Source organism: Onychomys torridus, chromosome 11, assembly GCF_903995425.1.
Source record: "Onychomys torridus chromosome 11, mOncTor1.1, whole genome shotgun sequence".
Classification (NCBI taxonomy): Eukaryota; Metazoa; Chordata; class Mammalia; order Rodentia; family Cricetidae; genus Onychomys; species Onychomys torridus.
This window is the reverse complement of record NC_050453.1, coordinates 42,095,587-42,114,165: the sequence shown is the minus strand read 5'-3', so window position 1 is coordinate 42,114,165 and position 18,579 is coordinate 42,095,587. Positions and strand designations below refer to the sequence as shown.

Here is an 18,579-nt window from a genome sequence, read left to right as displayed (position 1 = left end):
GCTTTCAGATGGATCTAGAGCATTCGCTGAATCATTTGCTTTTGTGGCCATTTAAGAGTCTTGGTCTAGCTTTCTTATGAATGTCAACAGAAATCCCTAGAACATTATGCTCCTGCTCCACCCCCTCACCTCACATAAGGCAGATCAATTAAACTTCATTGAAACCTTTACTGAGATTCCAACAATATAAACCTTTGATTTTCTTAAGAAACTCATACTTTTGCCCTGTATTTTCACATTTATTTGATAGGATATATTAAGTATCTAAGAATTTGAGTAGTAACTGCCCTGATATGAATTCTGGTAATGCCATTTTCTGTAACATTAACCACTCTACACCAGTATTGCCACCTTTGAAATGGAGAAAATAGTAAGATTACTACATAAGGCACTTAAATCCCACCGAAAATGAGCCAGGCACAGCAGCGATGACATATTTTATAAATAGAAGGCTGGAGCAGGAGGATACTTACATTTAGGAATTCAAGATCAGCCTCAGCAATAGTGAGACTTCATCTCAAAGAAGGAAAAGAAGGAAGACCCACTGGTGTCTTTCATATAAAGACTCCTGATTGCTTCATTTGCCATTGTTCCGGTTTGCTTGTCTGTGATATGGAAATGATGATGATGATGATGATGATACTAGTCTCCTGTTCCTGGTCCCAATAGTGATGGTGGAAGAAGTCAGTGCACCCGAACACTGAGGGCGAGCTTCGTTCCTGCAGGCACTCAATGATTCTACGTTCTTCTTTTAGGTCTTACCCTGATGAAATTGGACCAAAGCACTGGCCCAGCTCCCGGTTTGCCCATGTCATGAAACTACGGCAGGCAGCTCTTCGAACTGCGAGGGAAAAATGGTCAGACTACATCCTGGTAAAAACGGATGCCTGATTGCTTGACAACCGTTCTCCAAAACGTGTCCATAACCAAGAGGTGGTACCCAGAGAACAGTCAAAACACCCTTTTGTTTAGGCATTACCTTCCCCGTGAAAGGCTCAAGGGAAATTTTTGATGATTAAATATTGCAATCCCTGGACTTCATCTCAGATCCCCTTTGGAATGATTTTTCAGTGAGTTGTGTGAACTACTTGCTTCGTATCACGGGCCATAAGAAGCTCTGAATCATTTCAGTAGGTGAAGCAAGCTTAAGTGTCTTAATGACTTTTGTAAGAATTTTAAAGAAATAAGAAAATGATTCTATAAAATGAGATTGAAATGAACATGTCTGAAACTCTGCCCCCCTTTATCTGCGGAGAGATTTGGGAAATGGAGTCTCCTGTTTTCCTGCACACCACCTGGTTCTCACACAGCATTTCTTTCCTCGAGGGGGTTCCGGCACAGTCCTGAGAGCTTGCAGAGGCATTCAAACAAATGCTGGGCCTGAGTGATTAGGAGTCCCTGCACCCTCATCCTTGATGAACCCTCTCAGTTGGAAAGCATGTCTGCTGCCATGGGAGAAAGGCGCCACCATCCCTTTTCCCAGACAGAAGCTTTTTCTCCATGAGTTTGTTGAGCACGTTTTTCACTGTGACATTAGATATGATGCCAATATTATCATATTACACTTAAGGGTATCTGCTTTCACAAGACTCCGATTCTCAGGAAATGAATGTTTCTAATCGATGCCACTCTCTGGTCCCTTGTCCACTTAAAAATCAGCTTGAGAATGTTTGAGAAACATTGTCAACACATGTAACTTCATAGAAAATTTTATGTACTATAATATTTAATGTTATATGCAACCACTAAAATTTATGAAAATCTATAAATGCTAAACTATATATTTTTCCTAAACAAATTTATTGACATGTTTCTGATTATTTGTAAATTATAATTACATAAAATGTAAAATCTGTTGTTTTAGCTTTATTAAAGCAAACATTTCTCTTTGATAGAATCTGATTTTGTCTCTATAAATGAATCAGTGCTGACATGAATTTTCTGCTGAGAAGCATGATACTTGGTTGCATGGGTTGATAAAATGTAATTTAAACAAAATTTCTGTTTGTGACGTTGTAGTAGCACTGGGGGTATGTTATGGGCCATTTTGACACTCCTTTTGAAAACCTAAACAGGTCCACCCCTGGGCACTGAGAGTGGGCACCAGGTATATATTTGCATGAGTCTGTAGGAGCTTAGGAACCATTAACATGTGGAGCCTAAATCACTTACCAGTGTGTAAATTGTGTCCTGTTGATTGTATATATACCCACTGTGGCAATAGCTTAGTCTTGAACATGGGAAGTTAGATCGAGGGCATTTGACTGAATGAAAGCTGCCAAGCCGCATTGTTGGTTCTCACTAAGGAGGGTAGAGCTAAGAACTGACTCCAGATCTCATGTGCTGAGTTATTAAGCCCTGAGTCATTGACTTTGTCTTTCCCTTTTCCTAGTTCATAGATGTCGACAATTTCCTGACTAATCCACAGACCCTGACCCTAATGATTGCAGAAAACAAAACCATTGTGGCCCCCATGCTGGAGTCCCGAGGTCTCTACTCTAACTTCTGGTGTGGAATCACACCTCAGGCAAGTCTTTTGGTTAACTATTTGAGGATATGAGTGTTGACAAGGCAGAACCAGGTCAATAGTAGTCCCCCTTTCTCATCTCCTCTTTAGATACATGTGTGTCCCAGTGTCACTGAAGAAAGGGGTAAACCTACATCAAATGCCACAACCCAGTGTGCATTATTATCAACAAAATATTCTAAAGAGCTTAGTGCTGGAAGCTTCAACTAATCAATAAGTATAACAGATTTTGTTTTCCCTTTTATTCAATTCGGGGATTAATTAACTTGTTGGGTTTTTTTTTGCAATTAAAATATCAATATAAAAGCACATCAGGGGCTGGAGAGATGGCTCAGAGGTTAAGAGCACTGCCTACTCTACCAGAGTTCAATTCCCAGCAACCACATGGTGGCTCACAACCATCTACAATGAGATCTAGTGCCCTCTTCTGGTCTGCAGACAGAACACTCACAGTATACATAATAATTAAATAAATCTTAAAAAAAAAAAAAAAGCACATCAGAAAAAACTTAGAAGTAAAAAACATTTTTAAAAAGTAGAACAGCCAAAAATATTCATCCCACCACTGTACCAACACCACAGATAAACACTTGCATTTCTTTAATGCCTGTATCACCATCAAAGGCTATCTGCAATTTACTTAAACTTCCTCTTAGTTGAACATTCAAGTTGTTTTCAAACATCTTAACCATTACAATTACTGTCGTCGTTGATGCAAATTTTTTGTATCTACATAAGATTTCCTTAAGACAGTTTCTTGGAACTTGTCTTAGTTACTGTTCTTTTGCTATGAGGAGACACAAATATTGCTATAAGTTGACCAAGCAACTTAAAAGAAAGCATTTGATTGGGGGCTTGCTTACAGTTTCAAAGGGTTAGTCCATGATCATCATGGCAAGGAGCACAGCAGCAGGCAGGCATGGTACTGGAGCAGTAGCTGAGAGCTCACATGATCCATGAGACAGACAGACAGACAGATGGGGGAGAGAGAGAGAGAGAGACAGAGAGAGAGAGGAGGTTCAAGGGCAGTTGAGCATGATGGTGAATGTTTATAACCCCAGAATTTTGGAAGTAGGGGAAGAAGGGTCAGTAATCCACAGCCATCCTCAACTACATAAGGAAGCTAGAGCCTAGTCTATGTGAAATTTTGTCTCAAATAATCAGACCAGAAACAGAAAATAAGAATTCAAGGCTAATTTAAACTACTTTATAAGTCCTTGTCTCAGACAACAAGGAGTGCTCACTGGAACTGTAAGGGTTGACATGACTTTTTTTTGCTTTTACATATTTTAATCTACCAACATTTCCAATGGCTTGCAAAATTGCTGAAAATGTAATAACCAGTGGCCCCAGCATAGCACAAGCCAGGAATTGCTCTTTCATTGTGATTTTATTCCCTGGCTCTAAGAGATTTTGAAGGACCCTTGCTATCTACTCGTCTTTGAAGGAGACAACGAGTTGATATGTAGAAAGTTTATTTAGTTTCTTTGGAGAAAACATATTAAGCTAGCATAAACTCTCCATTAACAATCTTCAATGCTCCACATGGCAGGGCCACTTGAGGCTTGTTTTTAGTGAGTTCTGCTTTGCCACCAGCGGCAGCAATGGGAGGAGGTTGTCCCAGTGACTGCAGCTTCCAAGTTGTTCTTAGTTCCTTATTAGAAGTGAGTAGGAGGAATGTGCTCATTTATTTTGCAGGGGAAAAACTCAATTCTGTGCGACCTGGGCCAGTTATAATCATCCCCATCTGTTTCTGGCTGTCTTCCACCCTAGTCCATTTTCAACTTGGACAGGAACGGAAATGGCCAATGACTTCATAATCTCAAGGCAGCCCTGCTTTCAGAGCCTTTAAACACATCCAAAACAAAGTCATCTTGGTGTTGCCTGGCTAATGAACAGGACTCATGATCAATCAACTTCAGTTCTTTTGAAAGAATGATACAACGATTGTGTCCACCTCTCTTTGGGAAGCATGTTAATTCTTTTTCTCTGCTTCCTTTCCTACCTTTCTCCATCCTCTCTCAGGATACTCAGTGACTCATAGTCCTCCTAAAATTTCCAAGTTTCTCATGCTAATGGTATTGGTTTGATCTGTAGGGAGCTCTTTGAAAAGCCAATGTCCCCATTATCCCCTAAAGAACTCCCATAGGTGAAGCCAGTGCTCTAAGATTAAATAGCTAGCAAGTGGTTGGCATGATTGTAAGACTTACATCTTCCTAGTCTCAGTTTATGGTCCTTTGACCTTATCATATGGGGTGTTAGGGTTAGTAACTCAGCTAACTTCTACACACTGGACGTTTATCACAGGAGTAGAAGAAGATGTGGTGCCTGTTGCATGGCGCTGACGTCACAACCAGAAATGCACCATGATGGAGTAGGACTGTTTAAGGAAGACCTAGAAACTCGTGGGTCCAGTGAGCCTTGTGTGCTTCACAATGGTAGTCTTGTGAAACTTTCCTGTTGACCTACTGAGCCTCCATTTCCTACAACACGTTTTGTAGATGCCTTCCAAAGCTTCTCCATATTTTAAAGTATGTTTTAATGAGATATATTGTCATTCTTCCTGGAATGTTTTCATAGTCTTTATGTCTAGTACCACTGGAGTAGATATCCTCTACAAGATTCTACACCCCACATAGGATAATCCTGTACCATCTCATTTATTAACTCTCTATCATTTATCTCAATGCCTAAATTACAGCAGGCACTCAGCTGGTATTTGTTGAATGAATGAAATTAAATTTGGATGGAAAACAAATTGAGTCACACCATAGTTCTTGAAAACCACAAAGTGAGAGGATGGGTTTTCCCATGTTTCCATACAGGAGGATGTGTTAAAAACAGAGGTAGGGAGAATTAACTCCAAAGTGTGAAGCAGTTGAAATTTCACTGAAATATCAAGCCAGAAAATGCACTGAAAAAAGTCCAAGTTGTATATATGGAAATAATGTATGTTTCAAAAGCATTAGTCAACTGTAATATAGTCATTTCAATGCTTGCCAATAATGGTTGATGCTTTCTCTTTTTTAAAGTAATTTTTGTTTTTATTTTATGTGCATTGCATTTCTGTTTTGCTTATATGTCTGTGTGAGGGTGTCAGATCCCCTGGAACTGGAGTTACAGGCAAGCGTTTGCTGCCATGTGGATTCTGGGAATTGACCCCGGGGTCATCTGGAAGAGAAGCCAATGCTCTTAATCACTGAGCCATCTCTACAGCCCCGGTTAATGTTTTCTTAACACTAGACATTATTCTAAGTACTTCAGAGTTTCATCTTACTTAACTGTGTGGAGTAAAAACTTTTGGGGTAGATAATATTGACTGTTCCTGTTGCAGAGCCGAGGGGAAGGCATAACAAGGTGGACACACCTATAAACAATAAGAAGCTGAGGGAAGGCTTGAACTCAGGGGGTCTCTGAGTTCAAGGACCAGAAGATGTGTTCATACTTGTCTGCTCTAACCACTTTTGTATTAATATTAATGCTTTACATTTCATCATAAGCCTACATGTACTACACTTTGTGAAATTATTAAATCAATTGAAATGGGATGAAAATGGTTCCTGATAACAAACCCCTCTGTGTTCTAAATGCAGACTCATTTCTGGAGCTCATTTAGAGATTCTTAGTTCAGGATAAGGAAAGTGAGATGCTCTGGAGGTTTCTACTTACCTGTGATGGCAGATGATTGGATGACGATGCTTTCAGTTGACAGAACAGTCGTCTATTTGCTCTCTTCCAGGGCTTCTATAAGCGGACACCAGACTACCTTCAGATTAGAGAATGGAAGAGGATGGGCTGCTTCCCCGTCCCTATGGTCCACTCCACCTTCCTGATTGACCTAAGGAAAGAGGCCTCCCACAAGCTGGCTTTCTACCCCCCACACCAGGACTACACCTGGACCTTTGATGACATCATCGTTTTTGCCTTCTCCAGTAGGCAAGCAGGTACTGTTTGTGCTTGGCTGTAGGTTGCCATGGAAACACTGCAAAAGGCATGTTCCTGTGTCCTGTGCGTATTTAAAAACACCTCAATCTCAATTTCAAGTTTCTAGGGGCAATGAACTGTTTGTAGTAACCATGCCAGAATCCTGTGTGGTGCTGTCCCTGGGCACCAAAGATTAAGAGCTAGGGCTGGCTCCACAGCGGACTCCACTCCCTTTTGGGAAGGATCTGAGTTGATGGGGAGACAGTGATGATAAGAGTCACGAAAATCTCACTGGCTCTCTAGAGATAATGGTGTGGCTATTGCTAAATACAAGAATCCTATTATTAAATTGGAACCTAGCACAATACCGGTGAAGTCTCCAGTCTTCACAAATGGAACTGTTTCTTCTCAGAAATACCCTGTGCCCCTGTAGTGGCTCTGACCCACAGTTCTTAGCAGCCCAGATTCCATCTTCCCTATCTTTTCCTACTTCAGGAGGCCTTGCCCTTAACTATAGGCTCCAAGGCACCCCATCACCAAGGATGCACCATACATTAAGGCTTCTGGACTATAGGACTCAGCCCTCTTCAGAGCACAGTCCAGAAGTTGAACACAGTACTTCTATGCATATCCCCTTTGCCAGAACTTAGCAAGAGGTCACTTCCTAACTGGGAGGGAGGCTCAGAATGTCATCTTTATTCTGTGTGTTCATAAACCCCAACTCTCTCACTCTTGAGAACAGATATTGGAAGTAGTTAGCGGTCTCAGCCTCCATCTCTGTGGAAGGAGATGCGAAGCCAGACTTAAGTACCTGGTGAGTCACCATGGCCACTGGATTTTATGGGCTTCTTGTCAAAGCCAAGTCAACAGGAAGGCAAAGTGTTTTGTTTTTCTTTCTTCTTCTTTTTCTCTTTTTCCTTCCTCCCATTCGCTTGGGGAGACTAATTTACAAAAACAGTTCAGGGAGATTCATGACTTTACTAGGGCGAAGCTTCCTTAAGTACCTCAGGCCTTCCTGACAACAGCCAGGGCCCATTGGAATGTGTCATTTAGCCTCTAACAAAACGAGTTTAGAGACCAAGAAGATAGAGGGTTGGGGATTTAGCTCAGTGATAGAGCGCTTGCCTAGCAAGCTCAAGGCCCTGGGTTCAATCCTCAGCTCAAAAAAAAAAAAAAAAAAAAAAAAGAAAGAAAGAAAGAAAGAGAGAAAACCAAGAAGATGGTGAGATAAATTCATGATGGCTGCCTAAGTTACGGTAGAAACGATTTTGCAAAGGTCCCTGGTGTTGGGCCTGGAAGAGGGATGCAGACTTTTCATCTTTGCTGCTTATGTAGCCTCTTCACCAGGACTTCAGACATTATGTGTCAGGAGGCTTCCCATGTGGCTAGGGATTAGACTTCTGTGTCATGGCCGCAAGAACCCTCCTCTGTACTAGCCAGGCATCTTCCAAATAATCCACTGTGAGACAAATGAGTAATGTGAGTGATGGGCAGGACAGTTTACCTCTAGGGCATCAGTTGTGGTAGTCACAGTGCATTCTGGTGTAGGGATGGCAGTCCCAAGTGCTAATGGTCTTGGGACTAAGCTGTAAGCTCCAGGTGGAGATAGAACTGTCCCTTGAGGACAAAGATTTGGTACTAATGACTTACTGTGTGACCCTGGACCAGTCAGAGCCTGAGTCCAATTTTTCATTACAAGGAAAGAGATTATTTATCAATCTTCATTATTCAGGTATATGTGAAATCGGGAAAGGGTTTGGTGTCATCATAGGGAAAACAAAACACTTTCCTCATAACACTCCCCCTCTCCTTCCCAAAGATTCACCAGAAACTTTTACTACAAGACACTCTCAGAGACCGTATTATCGGCATATCTCACCTTTTTGTTTTTATCATATTATCCATGAACATAGTTGAAAGACGGGACTTACGATTTTTTTTTTCTGAGACAGGGTTTCTCTGTGTAGCTTTGCACCTTTCCTGGAACTCACATGGTAGCCCAGGCTGGCCTTGAACTCACAGAGATCTGCCTGGCTCTGCCTCCCGAGTGCTGGGATTAAAGGCGTGCGCCACCACCGCCCGGCTAGGACTTATGATTTTTTAAAATGAGTACTCACAATGTGTCACTCCTGAAGACGGGTGCAGAAGCACAGTATTTGTATCTTTGTTTCTAAGAAGCATGAACCCTTTTTCTTTTTCTCTTTCTTTTAGCTTGATTTTTTTTCTTTTTCTAAATCAACTCTCCATTATAGAAGATGAAATGTTAGCTCACTTCCCTTTGGCCTTCTCTGTGGAAACACACTCTTCCTTCCCACCTTGTTCTCTCCATGCAATTTAGTATGCTGGAGTGTTGGGGGTGGGTAAGTGGCTTAGTAGCTAGGAACATATGCTGCTCCTGCAGAGGACGTGGGTTCAGTTCCCAGTGCCCGCATGTTGACTCACAGCTGCGTGTACCTCCAGTTCCAGGGGATCGATGCCTTCTTCTGGCCTCTTTGGGGACCACACACACAAGTAGCACACAAACACACATATAGGCACTCACAAATACACATAAATAAAAATCAATAAACCTTTTTAAAAGATACTGCAGGTTTTTATTGGGTTGATGATCGTAAAACACCAAGATCATTATAAATTTTTCCTTCATCATACTTAGTAATTCTTTCTCTCTCACCACCTCTGGGGGGGGGTGAGAAAGAGAGAGACACACTAAGAAAGAGAGATCACAGATACAAATGAAAATTAGCTATTCATTTTCTCAAGCTCTTAGAGTACTCGTAATTATCAGCTGGCCCCTTTTGCGTGTTAGAGGATCCCAAGATGTCTGTCTTGAAATCTTCTGACACACTCTAAACTCAGAGCTGTCACAGCCATCAGCCTGGGACTCAGTTTGCTTCTGTCCTGCATCACCTGTCTTGGGTCTTGAGTCTTTCTTGTACGTGGTGATCTTTCTCCTTCTTCTTATTCACCTCCTACAATTCTTCCTCTTTCTTCATCCTCTAGTAACTTTCTGAGAAAGTATGATGGGAGGTAAATATTTTACGGACTTGCATTTCATGCCTGAAAATGCCTTTCTTATACCTGCTCATCTGATGGATAGTTTGGCATCATATCCCTTTGTAGGGAAGCCTTGGGGCATTAAATGGTAAGAGGGTGTTTGTCTGATTAGAATAGGGAGGCAGCCTAAACATTAAGTCTTTTTTCCTACTTTCTTAGTTCATGACAACTTTGTAAATAGTCACATTCCAGTTTGTAGTTCCCAGAAAAATTCACGTGAGCAAATAGCACAGCTCGTGAGTTCAGCTGAAGAAGACAGGAGAGGAGACAGCGCCTAGTGAGACCAACCAGAACCAGCAAAGGTGGGGGACAAAGGCCCTCTTCTTTCCTTGCTCTTCTCTGTTAATGCCAGAAGACGGCTTCACCCGGCTTGGCGGGTGATGTAGCTGACGGCTGGAAATTTCATCTGCCCCAAGTAAAGATGTCACAATGCAGATAATTTCCTCAGGAAAACACCGCTGATTGTAGCAATTAGCAAACCAGAGGCTTGGGCGCACGGTCCAGAGCCTGGCAGGTCTGTCCTTGTAACTGAGTAAGCTGGTTCCGCTGCTGGAACTTTGAGACAATCCTGAGTCCTCGTGTCTACCTGGCTAGCTGAACAGAGGTGCTTTATAGTTTTCCCAGTTCACCGTGAATTCTAGAACTGAACGTAAGAGAACTATGGCATTGCTGGCTCTGCCACACTGCAGGTCCTTAATAGGATTTGATGGGAAGGATTATTTTTCCCCTTTATGGACTTATTTTTGAGGATTCTGTTCGTTGGTCGCTCCAAGTCCATGCCAGTACAGGGCAAAAAATAAAGCCAAGAAGAATCATGGGAAATTATAAATTTCCTTTGTACCTTCTAAGTATTTTGTTTTTGTGTGCTTGGATTTAGCTTTAATAATCTGTCGGCCTTGTAGGCTCTTCCCGTGTGCTTTCATGTCAAATATGGATTTCATTCTTCGTCTTCTTCTTATTTCCTGTAGGTGGATTAGACTGTTCCATTCTGCTCTCTGGAACGGGGAGTTCCTCCTTCCTGCCTGATTGCTTCATGCCTTTCTACTGTGCATTTCAGGCCATAAATGTGCTTTTTCTTCAGAAGGAAAAATCAATTTCCTCTAAGCTGAAGGATGGCCCAGGGTTTTTAAAGAACCTCCAATTCTCTGTTTCAATTTTTTTTAATAAGAGAATATTGAAAACTCTATAGTCAGTTCCCCCAAACACGCCATTTGTTCAGCTTCTGTGCTAAACTCAGTGTCAGCCACAGTCCAGTCTCCCTTTCTTACTAAGTGTGTGTGTGTGTGTGTGTGTGTGTGTGTGTGTGTGTGTGTGTGTGTTCTTTTTATTGATTGACTCTGTTCTCTCAAACCTTCAGGCATCCAGATGTACCTCTGCAACAAAGAACACTATGGCTACCTACCCATCCCTCTGAAGCCCCATCAGACGCTGCAGGAAGACATCGAGAACCTCATCCATGTGCAGATAGAAGCGATGAGTGAGTGAACTGGGATCCAGGCAACAATGCCAAGTTCATAGTCACAGAAACCAAACCAACCATGGCTCTCCTCTCCTAGGCCTGGCATCTCATGGCCATCATTCTGTCTTGGCTGAGGCACAGATAATCATCTGTCTGTGAACTTCTTAAGTTTTTCTTATGAGATACCAATATAACAAAGTCATTGTCCTCAGGGAGCTTCCTATTTTGGTGGATAGCTGGTTCCGTGAGTAGCTGCTTGTCCTATGATGCAGTAAATGCTATAGTAGTGCTGTGTAGAATTAATTTAAATCTTATCTTTGCTACTTTCTAATTATGACTCTGTGAAAGACACTTCTTTAAGGTTATAGGGCAAATTCGTGAGTGTGTGTGTGTGTGTGTGTGTGTGTGTGTGTGTCCACTAACACAAGAACAGCAATTATAACTTCAACTTAACAATATCTTATGATGTAACATACACCAGGATGAATACCTTTTGTATACTCTCTCAATAATCATCATAACAATACCATGAAGGGGAACTATTTTCCCCAAAATAAAGTTGAGTGAGTGCTGGTCTACACCAGAGCTGAAAGAAACATTTTGGACATTAGGCAGAGGATGGTTAGAATCTGAACTAAAGCATTGGTGACAGAAATGGAAAAGAGTTTTTCAAGACAGATGCAGCTAAGAGTTGGCCACAGGTGAATGAGCAACAGAAGGGGTATAGGAAATCTTTAATGTTCACATGATTTAGGGATTTTAAATAGACTAAGACTAAAGACAAAAGAGAAGTTTTAAGGAAAACCCCACAACTCTGTTTTGTAGACCCACTGAGTTGCCTGTGAGTACCTGCTTCCCAGTCTCTTCACCGATAAACGACCCTTGACCATGGTAGTCTCCGCACTTAGAATACTGCTCACTGCCTCCTGGTAGAGATCCAGTAGTTACTGGCTGAGGACTGAGTGGATGAACAGATGAATTAATAATAGAATGAGGATTAACCCACTGACAGCATTTCTTGGACCAGCCCTAGGAATCCTTTTCAAGAATCTCCTCCCCACCTATCTGTGTGTGTGTTTATGTATGTACGCATGTGTGTATGCATGGGTGTACGTGTGTACATGTGGAGGCAGAGGACCAACGTCTGTCTTCCTCTGTCACTTCCATTTGTAGCTGGAGTTATCTCCAGTCCCGCCTGGGGCTGCAGCAACTCAGACCCAAATAAACACACAGATGCTTATATTATTTAAACTGTTAGGCCTAATGGCTCAGGCTTCTTGTTATCTAGTTCTAATATCTTAAATTAACCCATTTCTATTAATCTATACCTTGCCACGTGGCTCGTGGCTTACTGGTATCTTTACATGTTGCTTCTCACATGCAGCTGGCAGCGTCTCCTGTCTCAGCCTTCCACTGCCCAGAATTCTCCTCTCTCCTTGTCCCACCTATACTTTCTGCCTGGCTACTGGCCAATCAGCACTTTATTTATTAACCAATCAGGGCAACACATTCACAGCATACAGCTATCCACTGCCCCTCCACATTACTTTTGAGACAGTCTTCTCACGGAACCTGGAGTTCACTGATCAGCTGAGCTGCCTGACCAGTGAGTGACTCAGGGACCCTGCCTGACTCTGCAGTTCTCCCCACAGTGCCATGCTTACAAGAATGCACTAGTATCCCTGGATTTTCACCCAGGTTCCGGGATTTGAACTCAGGTCCTCATGCTGACATGCAAGTCCTTTACCTACTGAGCCATCATGCCCCGCCTCCCCCAGCACCACTTTTCCGAGTCTCTATTTTGTTTCTGCCTCTTTCACGTGCCCCAGGCCCTAGGAGACAAGCTCAGTATCTTGTTGCCTTGTAGCTCAAACACCTCGCATAGTGCACGGCATATGGTGGGGAGCAAACAAATGTTTCCTGAAGGTATGGCCAGACATTTGAATAAGTTAATAAGTGAAGGAAAACTGTATTGACAAGAGCATTGAGTCCGGAGACAGAAAAATCATCTTAAACCCAGGCTCTGTTGCTTATGGAGAGAGAAGTATTTTAGTTTTGGGTTTTTTATTTTGTTTTGTTTTGTTTTGTAAAGTGAAGATAACTAACTTTGCAGGACTGAGAGTAAAGAATTATATATATAAAATCAGCTACTGAAAATAATGAAGTGTGACATCACACATATATAATCAACTTCACAAAATAATGAAGGGCGACAATCATTATGACTCCATTTACCATTCCATGAAGGTACTGACCCTTATTATTACCATTTCATGGCTGGCAGCCTTGACTCCCAGTGTCGGCTCACAGAGTGACCGACCAGACCTTGTGCTCTGTTGTGTTCTTCAGCATGCCTGGGCATAGGAAAAGTTCTCGTACATATGGTCAATAAAGATCTTAATGATTATAACTTCCAAATACTCAAGCCCCTTTTCTAGCCAGGTAGACTGCACTTGAGAAGGGCCTGTGGGTCCAACCTTTCACTGCACTTTCCTTGTGCATGGACACACATGTGCTAAGCAGTGTGTGTATCTATGGCATTTTATTTAATCCTTGCATTTACTGTATCTTGTTTTATCTTTGTTAAGAGTTCACACCTTGAACTTTACCACACAGGACATAACTGAAATATTAAATCAATTGGAAACTCACAGGCAACTCAGGTGATCTAAAAATAAACACAGATTTTTCATTCAAATTTGTCTTTTACTCTTAATGCCTTATTCCACTTAAAGGTAAAAGGTTGGTGGTTATAATGCAAAACATGGAACGGAAGGCCTAGGTAGGAAGGGTAAAATGCTGGGAATGATGAAATCATCACTGTGAAATCTCCAACTAGAGGTGAATGAGATATTAAACTACACAGGACTTGGGTTTCACTAGGCAGTAGAAATCAGCTCCTGGAAGAATTACTGGGGACTAGTGATTGAAGCATTAAACACGTAATTTTTAAAGACTAGATGTGGGATCCGTACCTGTGATTTGAGTCACTCCACAAAGGTACTAGGAAGTCAAAACATCTTAGTTTCAGAAGATCATAGGTTAGTTGAGGAGACAGGACTAATATTAAAAAGACCCCAGTAGTATAGTGTGCCGTGAATGGAGCAGATGCAAAGGCAACAGGAGTCTAGACAGAGAGAAGTCACTGTGGCCTGTGTGGTCACGTCCAGCCCTGATGTTCCTTCAGCTATCTTGGATAGAAGTTGGTAGCTCAGACAAGAGGACTGATATGATCAGGACTCTACAGAATGAGGAAAGAGACTGAGCAGACAAGGACTTTCCATCCTGGAAGAAAGTGTGCTAAAACATTAGGAGTAAATAAAGTTTAAGAAGTTGAAGTGATTTGACTATTGTGGTCCTTAATTAGACAATCCAGGAAAAGTAGAATATCCATCCTAAATAACTAATGAAGGCTTTGGGGTGGGGGGAGGTCAAGCTATAAATATTCACTCAACATGTGGATGTGCATAATTTTCCATAGTAATGAAATACAGCAATGAACAAAACAAGCAAAAACCTTGCCACCAAGAAATTATATTCTATCAGAGATATAGGTAATATATCAAGGAAGCAGATACATGAATCTTTGGGGGGAAATTCTAAGCAGAAAGAACAAAACATATAAAGACCACTAAAGAGGAGAAATCTTGGGAATGTTCCAGGGCTAGAGGCCAACATGGTGGGGAATGAGAATCTGGGTAGGGGAGATGAAGCCATGGGTGGATGCATAACACACTGGCCATGGCAAGGAATTTGGATTTTATCCTAAGAGTAACGTGAACCCATAGGATGGTGTGGTGTGATTTATGTATTTAGAAAGATCACTTAAGCTGTGGTATGGATATTAGAGTATAAGGAATTAATCATCTCTCCTGCTGAGAGATGTTACTGGTTGAGATTGGAGCTGTAGCAAGAAGTAATGAGAAACAGACAGGTTTATAGTACATGGTAGTGGCAGAGCCCATTGTCCTTATAGAGGCTTGGAGGCAGTCCATAAAGCAAGGGGGGGATTAAGAATGACTCCAACATTTTGGTCCATATAACTTACTGAGTTGAAAAAGTCTTCACTTCATTGTGTATGCTTGAAGTATTTGTTGCATGTCTGAGTAGTAGGCAAGGAGATAGGTGGATATATGAATCTATGGGTTCAGGGAAGAGATTCAATCGAGAGAGACATTTGAGAATCATTAACACCACAAGGATATTTGAAACCAAGAAACAGTGTGACCTCATGTAGTAAAACAAAAGAGGACAGGTCCCCAGAGTAGATGAACAGCCAGAAAGCCGGGAACTAATAAGGAGGTATGTTTAGAGAAAGAGCCAAATGCTGTTGGGAAGCCAAGCAAAATGAGGATGAAGAAGTGATCCTCAGTAATGTCAAACTAGAGCACTGTACCAGATGCTCGGGTCTGAAATCCTAACTCTTAGGAGGAGGCTAAGGCAACAGGATCAAGAGTTTCAGGCCAGCCTGAGCTACATGGCAAGTTCCAGACTATCCTGGGCTACAGAGTGAGACCCTGTCAAGAGAGAAGTGGAGGAAGAGAGGGAGGGAGGGAGGGAGGGAGGGAGGGAGAGAGAGAGAGAGAGAGAGAGAGAGAGAGAGAGAGAGAGAGAGAGAGAACTGTCATTGTCAGTTTTCATAAGAAGCACTTTAATGCCATGGTAGGGACACAAGGTGATTGGAATTGGTGAAGACAAGGGTGAGATAAGAAAAGAGGGTCTTGACGGGGTGTGGAATAAAGAAATGGATGGTGCTGCTGGAGGAAGCACAGAAGTCCCTGCCCTGGTTGTCAAGCATGGGTCTCAGTCCGAGGGCCTAGGGTGCTGGCGCAGGTCTATGTTCTGTCCCTTTCTCTAACAAAGCACCCTGTTCTGTCTTCCAGTTGACAATCCTCCAATGGAACCTTCCCAGTTTGTGTCAGTGGTCCCTAAGTATCCAGACAAGATGGGATTTGATGAGGTAGGAAAGTCTCTCCCCCTCCACTGTGTGTGTGTGTGTGTGTGTGTGTGTGTGTGTGTGTGGTATGTGAATATGCACATGTTGCAGAGACTTGTGTGTTCATGTTGAAACAGAAGGCCACACATCTGTCTGAGAGCAAGCAGGCAAGCTTGGCAACTGGAAAGGCCCTGAGGACTTGGGTTTGTTGTCCTTCTCTTTTCTGGTCTTCACAAAGGAGGGTCATAGAAAACTGAGTCAAAAAGAATTATTTAGCAATGAATGTGAATTTGCTATGTATTCTACCAAGCTTTTTATTGAGGTTCAAGGGTAAGGCAAAGAGGATGTGTGTTTTAGGTTGCAGAGACTAACTTTATTCTGCCATAGTTGAGTGGATGGAAACTGTTCTAGAACACTCTATGCTTTGTTTTCTTTCTGCTTCTCTTCCACAGGAAAAGTTTGGAGGGCCGAGTTGAAAGGACAAGTGAAAAGAGAAATATGTTCTAAAATTCTGTCTTTCGGCAGGCAGGAACTTTTGGTGGTTCCCTAGGGCCGTGCCTACTGTTATAAGTTATACAGTTAGAAGTATGTAAACAACGCAGCAGAGGTGGGCGTTTAGCTAAGTGGTAGAGCACTTTCTTAAGATAAGTGAAGTGCTGGGTTCAGTTCCTACCACCACAAATGAAAGGGGGAGCGGAAGGAAGAGAGAGAGAGAGAAAAAAAAGGGTAGGGAAATGGGGAGAGAGAAGAGTGATGAGGGAAAGGAAGAAGGGAGAGAGGGAGGGAGGGAGGCGGAAGGAAGGAAGAAAGGAAGGGAGGGAGGGAGGGAGGGAGGGAGGGAGGCGGGCAAGCAGACTATAAAGAGGGGTTTTTCTTGGTAGTGTGTAAAACAGACAGATGGTCCACAGGCCCGAATTGCGAGTCTGTGTGGATGAGCCTGGGTACTGAGGAGTTCTGTGGTCTGGAGCCATGACCTGCCAGGAGTCCACAAACTGAGACAGAACTTTCCAGGGGTTCTGGATTTAAGCCAGGCATTGTGCTTTGAACTCCATACACTTTAATGGGAGGAAAAGGCCTCATCACATCGGAACATTAACATCTGTATCCCCCAGACATGTCCATTCCAAGGAGCTAAAGGAACCAGGAATTGGGATCTCTTCTACAAAACTGACTTGAAGCTAGACTTCCAAGTAGAAATGGGTACTTCGTGAATATCAAAAAGTGACTGTGCTATTTCCACAGAAGGCAGAAGAGGGAAAGATGAATTTAAATGTAGAAAAGTATAAATAGACCCTATTGAGTCTATTTCTATTTACTAAAAATAGTGCATCGTTTTCAAAACTGACCAGTGCTACAAGGGTGGGCTGACCAGTGCCACGAGGGTGGGCGGGCCCTACCTGGGATGGCCCCTCCCCTGCCCTGCCCTCCCCTGCCCTCCCCTCCTCTCCTCTTCCCCCTTTCCTCCCCTCCCACACAGCTTCCTCTTAGTGAATGCAGCTCTCATTCCTTGGGGTTCTGGACCCTCCTCATTCCTTAGGAAACATCGCCCAAGTGCCTTTCAGTGTCTTCCATGTTCCTCCAGGCATCCTATTTCTGTGAGTACCAATCACAACAAACGAAACAAAACCAGGACCCTTGTCTCTCTCGGCCCCGGGCAGGACTTAGTGGTGTTAGGCCAGGGCCAGCCCTAGAAAGTGAGGCGGGCAGGGACTGGGCTTTCCACAGCCCGGGATAATCATCTCTCTGTCTACAGCAGACATGGGCTGTGGAAAAGAGGTGTCAGAGGCCCTTCCCGTCTTCCCATGCTGTGACCTGGCTGCTAGTGTCTGGCTGCACTTGGCACCCAGGTCTTTGCTCTGTTTACTAAGTATGAGCGAGCCGTCTGTGTTTTTCCTTCGTGGCCACTGACTTTATTGCCCTTGCCCGGCAGGGCCCAGGACCGGACTAGTATTTACTAAAAGCTTCCTCGACTGGAGGCCCCTGGTTTGCAGGGGACTTTTTTGGTTTCGTGTCTGTTGATTTTGTTTTGTTTTGCTTTGTCTCCTCGAGTGACCCCAGGTGACTCCGCAGTTGCACAGGGGATGTGCATTTCCTTCCTATGTCTGTAAAACGGGGGAATGGAACATAGCCCTTGACAGGATTCTAAAGAGGGAGGGAGAGAAAGAAGTGTGAAAGAACACCGTGCATTAAGCTCTGAAGTCCCAAATACGAGACACACAGAAATATGGCATTTTTGTCTTGTTAATAATTTATCCAGTTAAGTAAACCAAGAGGGAAGTCAAATCCTGCTGCACACGCCTGCTGAGCCCCATCAAACAGAGAGATGTTGCGAAAGGATTCTGTTGCTCCCATGAATCTATGTGTTAGAAGAGAAGAGGCTGTTTTACAAGGGAAAACTGAAAGCTTAGTTAGTGTAACTTCTGATCCTCCTAAAGCATGTATTTAAAATTATATTCAGGATGATCACTGAGCCAAAGCTCTATACAGTATAATCTGAGCCCCAACCTGACTATAAGATGAAAACAACATTATTATAAAACAAATATGTACATGTTTTCATATGTGGGTTTGTTCAAACTCCTCCTTTTCTAGATAGCAGAGCTAACGACCCAGAGGCATTCAGTGACTTCCCCAGAGCCACCCAGAGGGTTAGTCAGAAGGAAGTCAGTGTCTGCT

The 18,579-nt window shown here is 42.8% G+C and overlaps 1 protein-coding gene across 2 annotated transcripts in view; it reads left to right on the top strand.

Moving 5' to 3' along the window:
- Colgalt2 (collagen beta(1-O)galactosyltransferase 2) overlaps positions 1-18,579 on the top strand; it is a 99,933-nt gene that overhangs the window by 68,278 nt on the left and 13,076 nt on the right. The window contains exons 3-7 of one of the 2 annotated variants that reach the window (XM_036202131.1): positions 756-873; positions 2,429-2,527; positions 6,267-6,471; positions 10,866-10,985; positions 15,851-15,927. In XM_036202131.1, the coding sequence (XP_036058024.1) occupies positions 756-873; positions 2,429-2,527; positions 6,267-6,471; positions 10,866-10,985; positions 15,851-15,927 (619 nt within the window). Of the gene's footprint in view, positions 1-755; positions 874-2,392; positions 2,528-6,266; positions 6,472-10,865; positions 10,986-15,850; positions 15,928-18,579 lie in introns of both variants that reach the window. The other variant, XM_036202130.1, reaches the window with a different exon arrangement.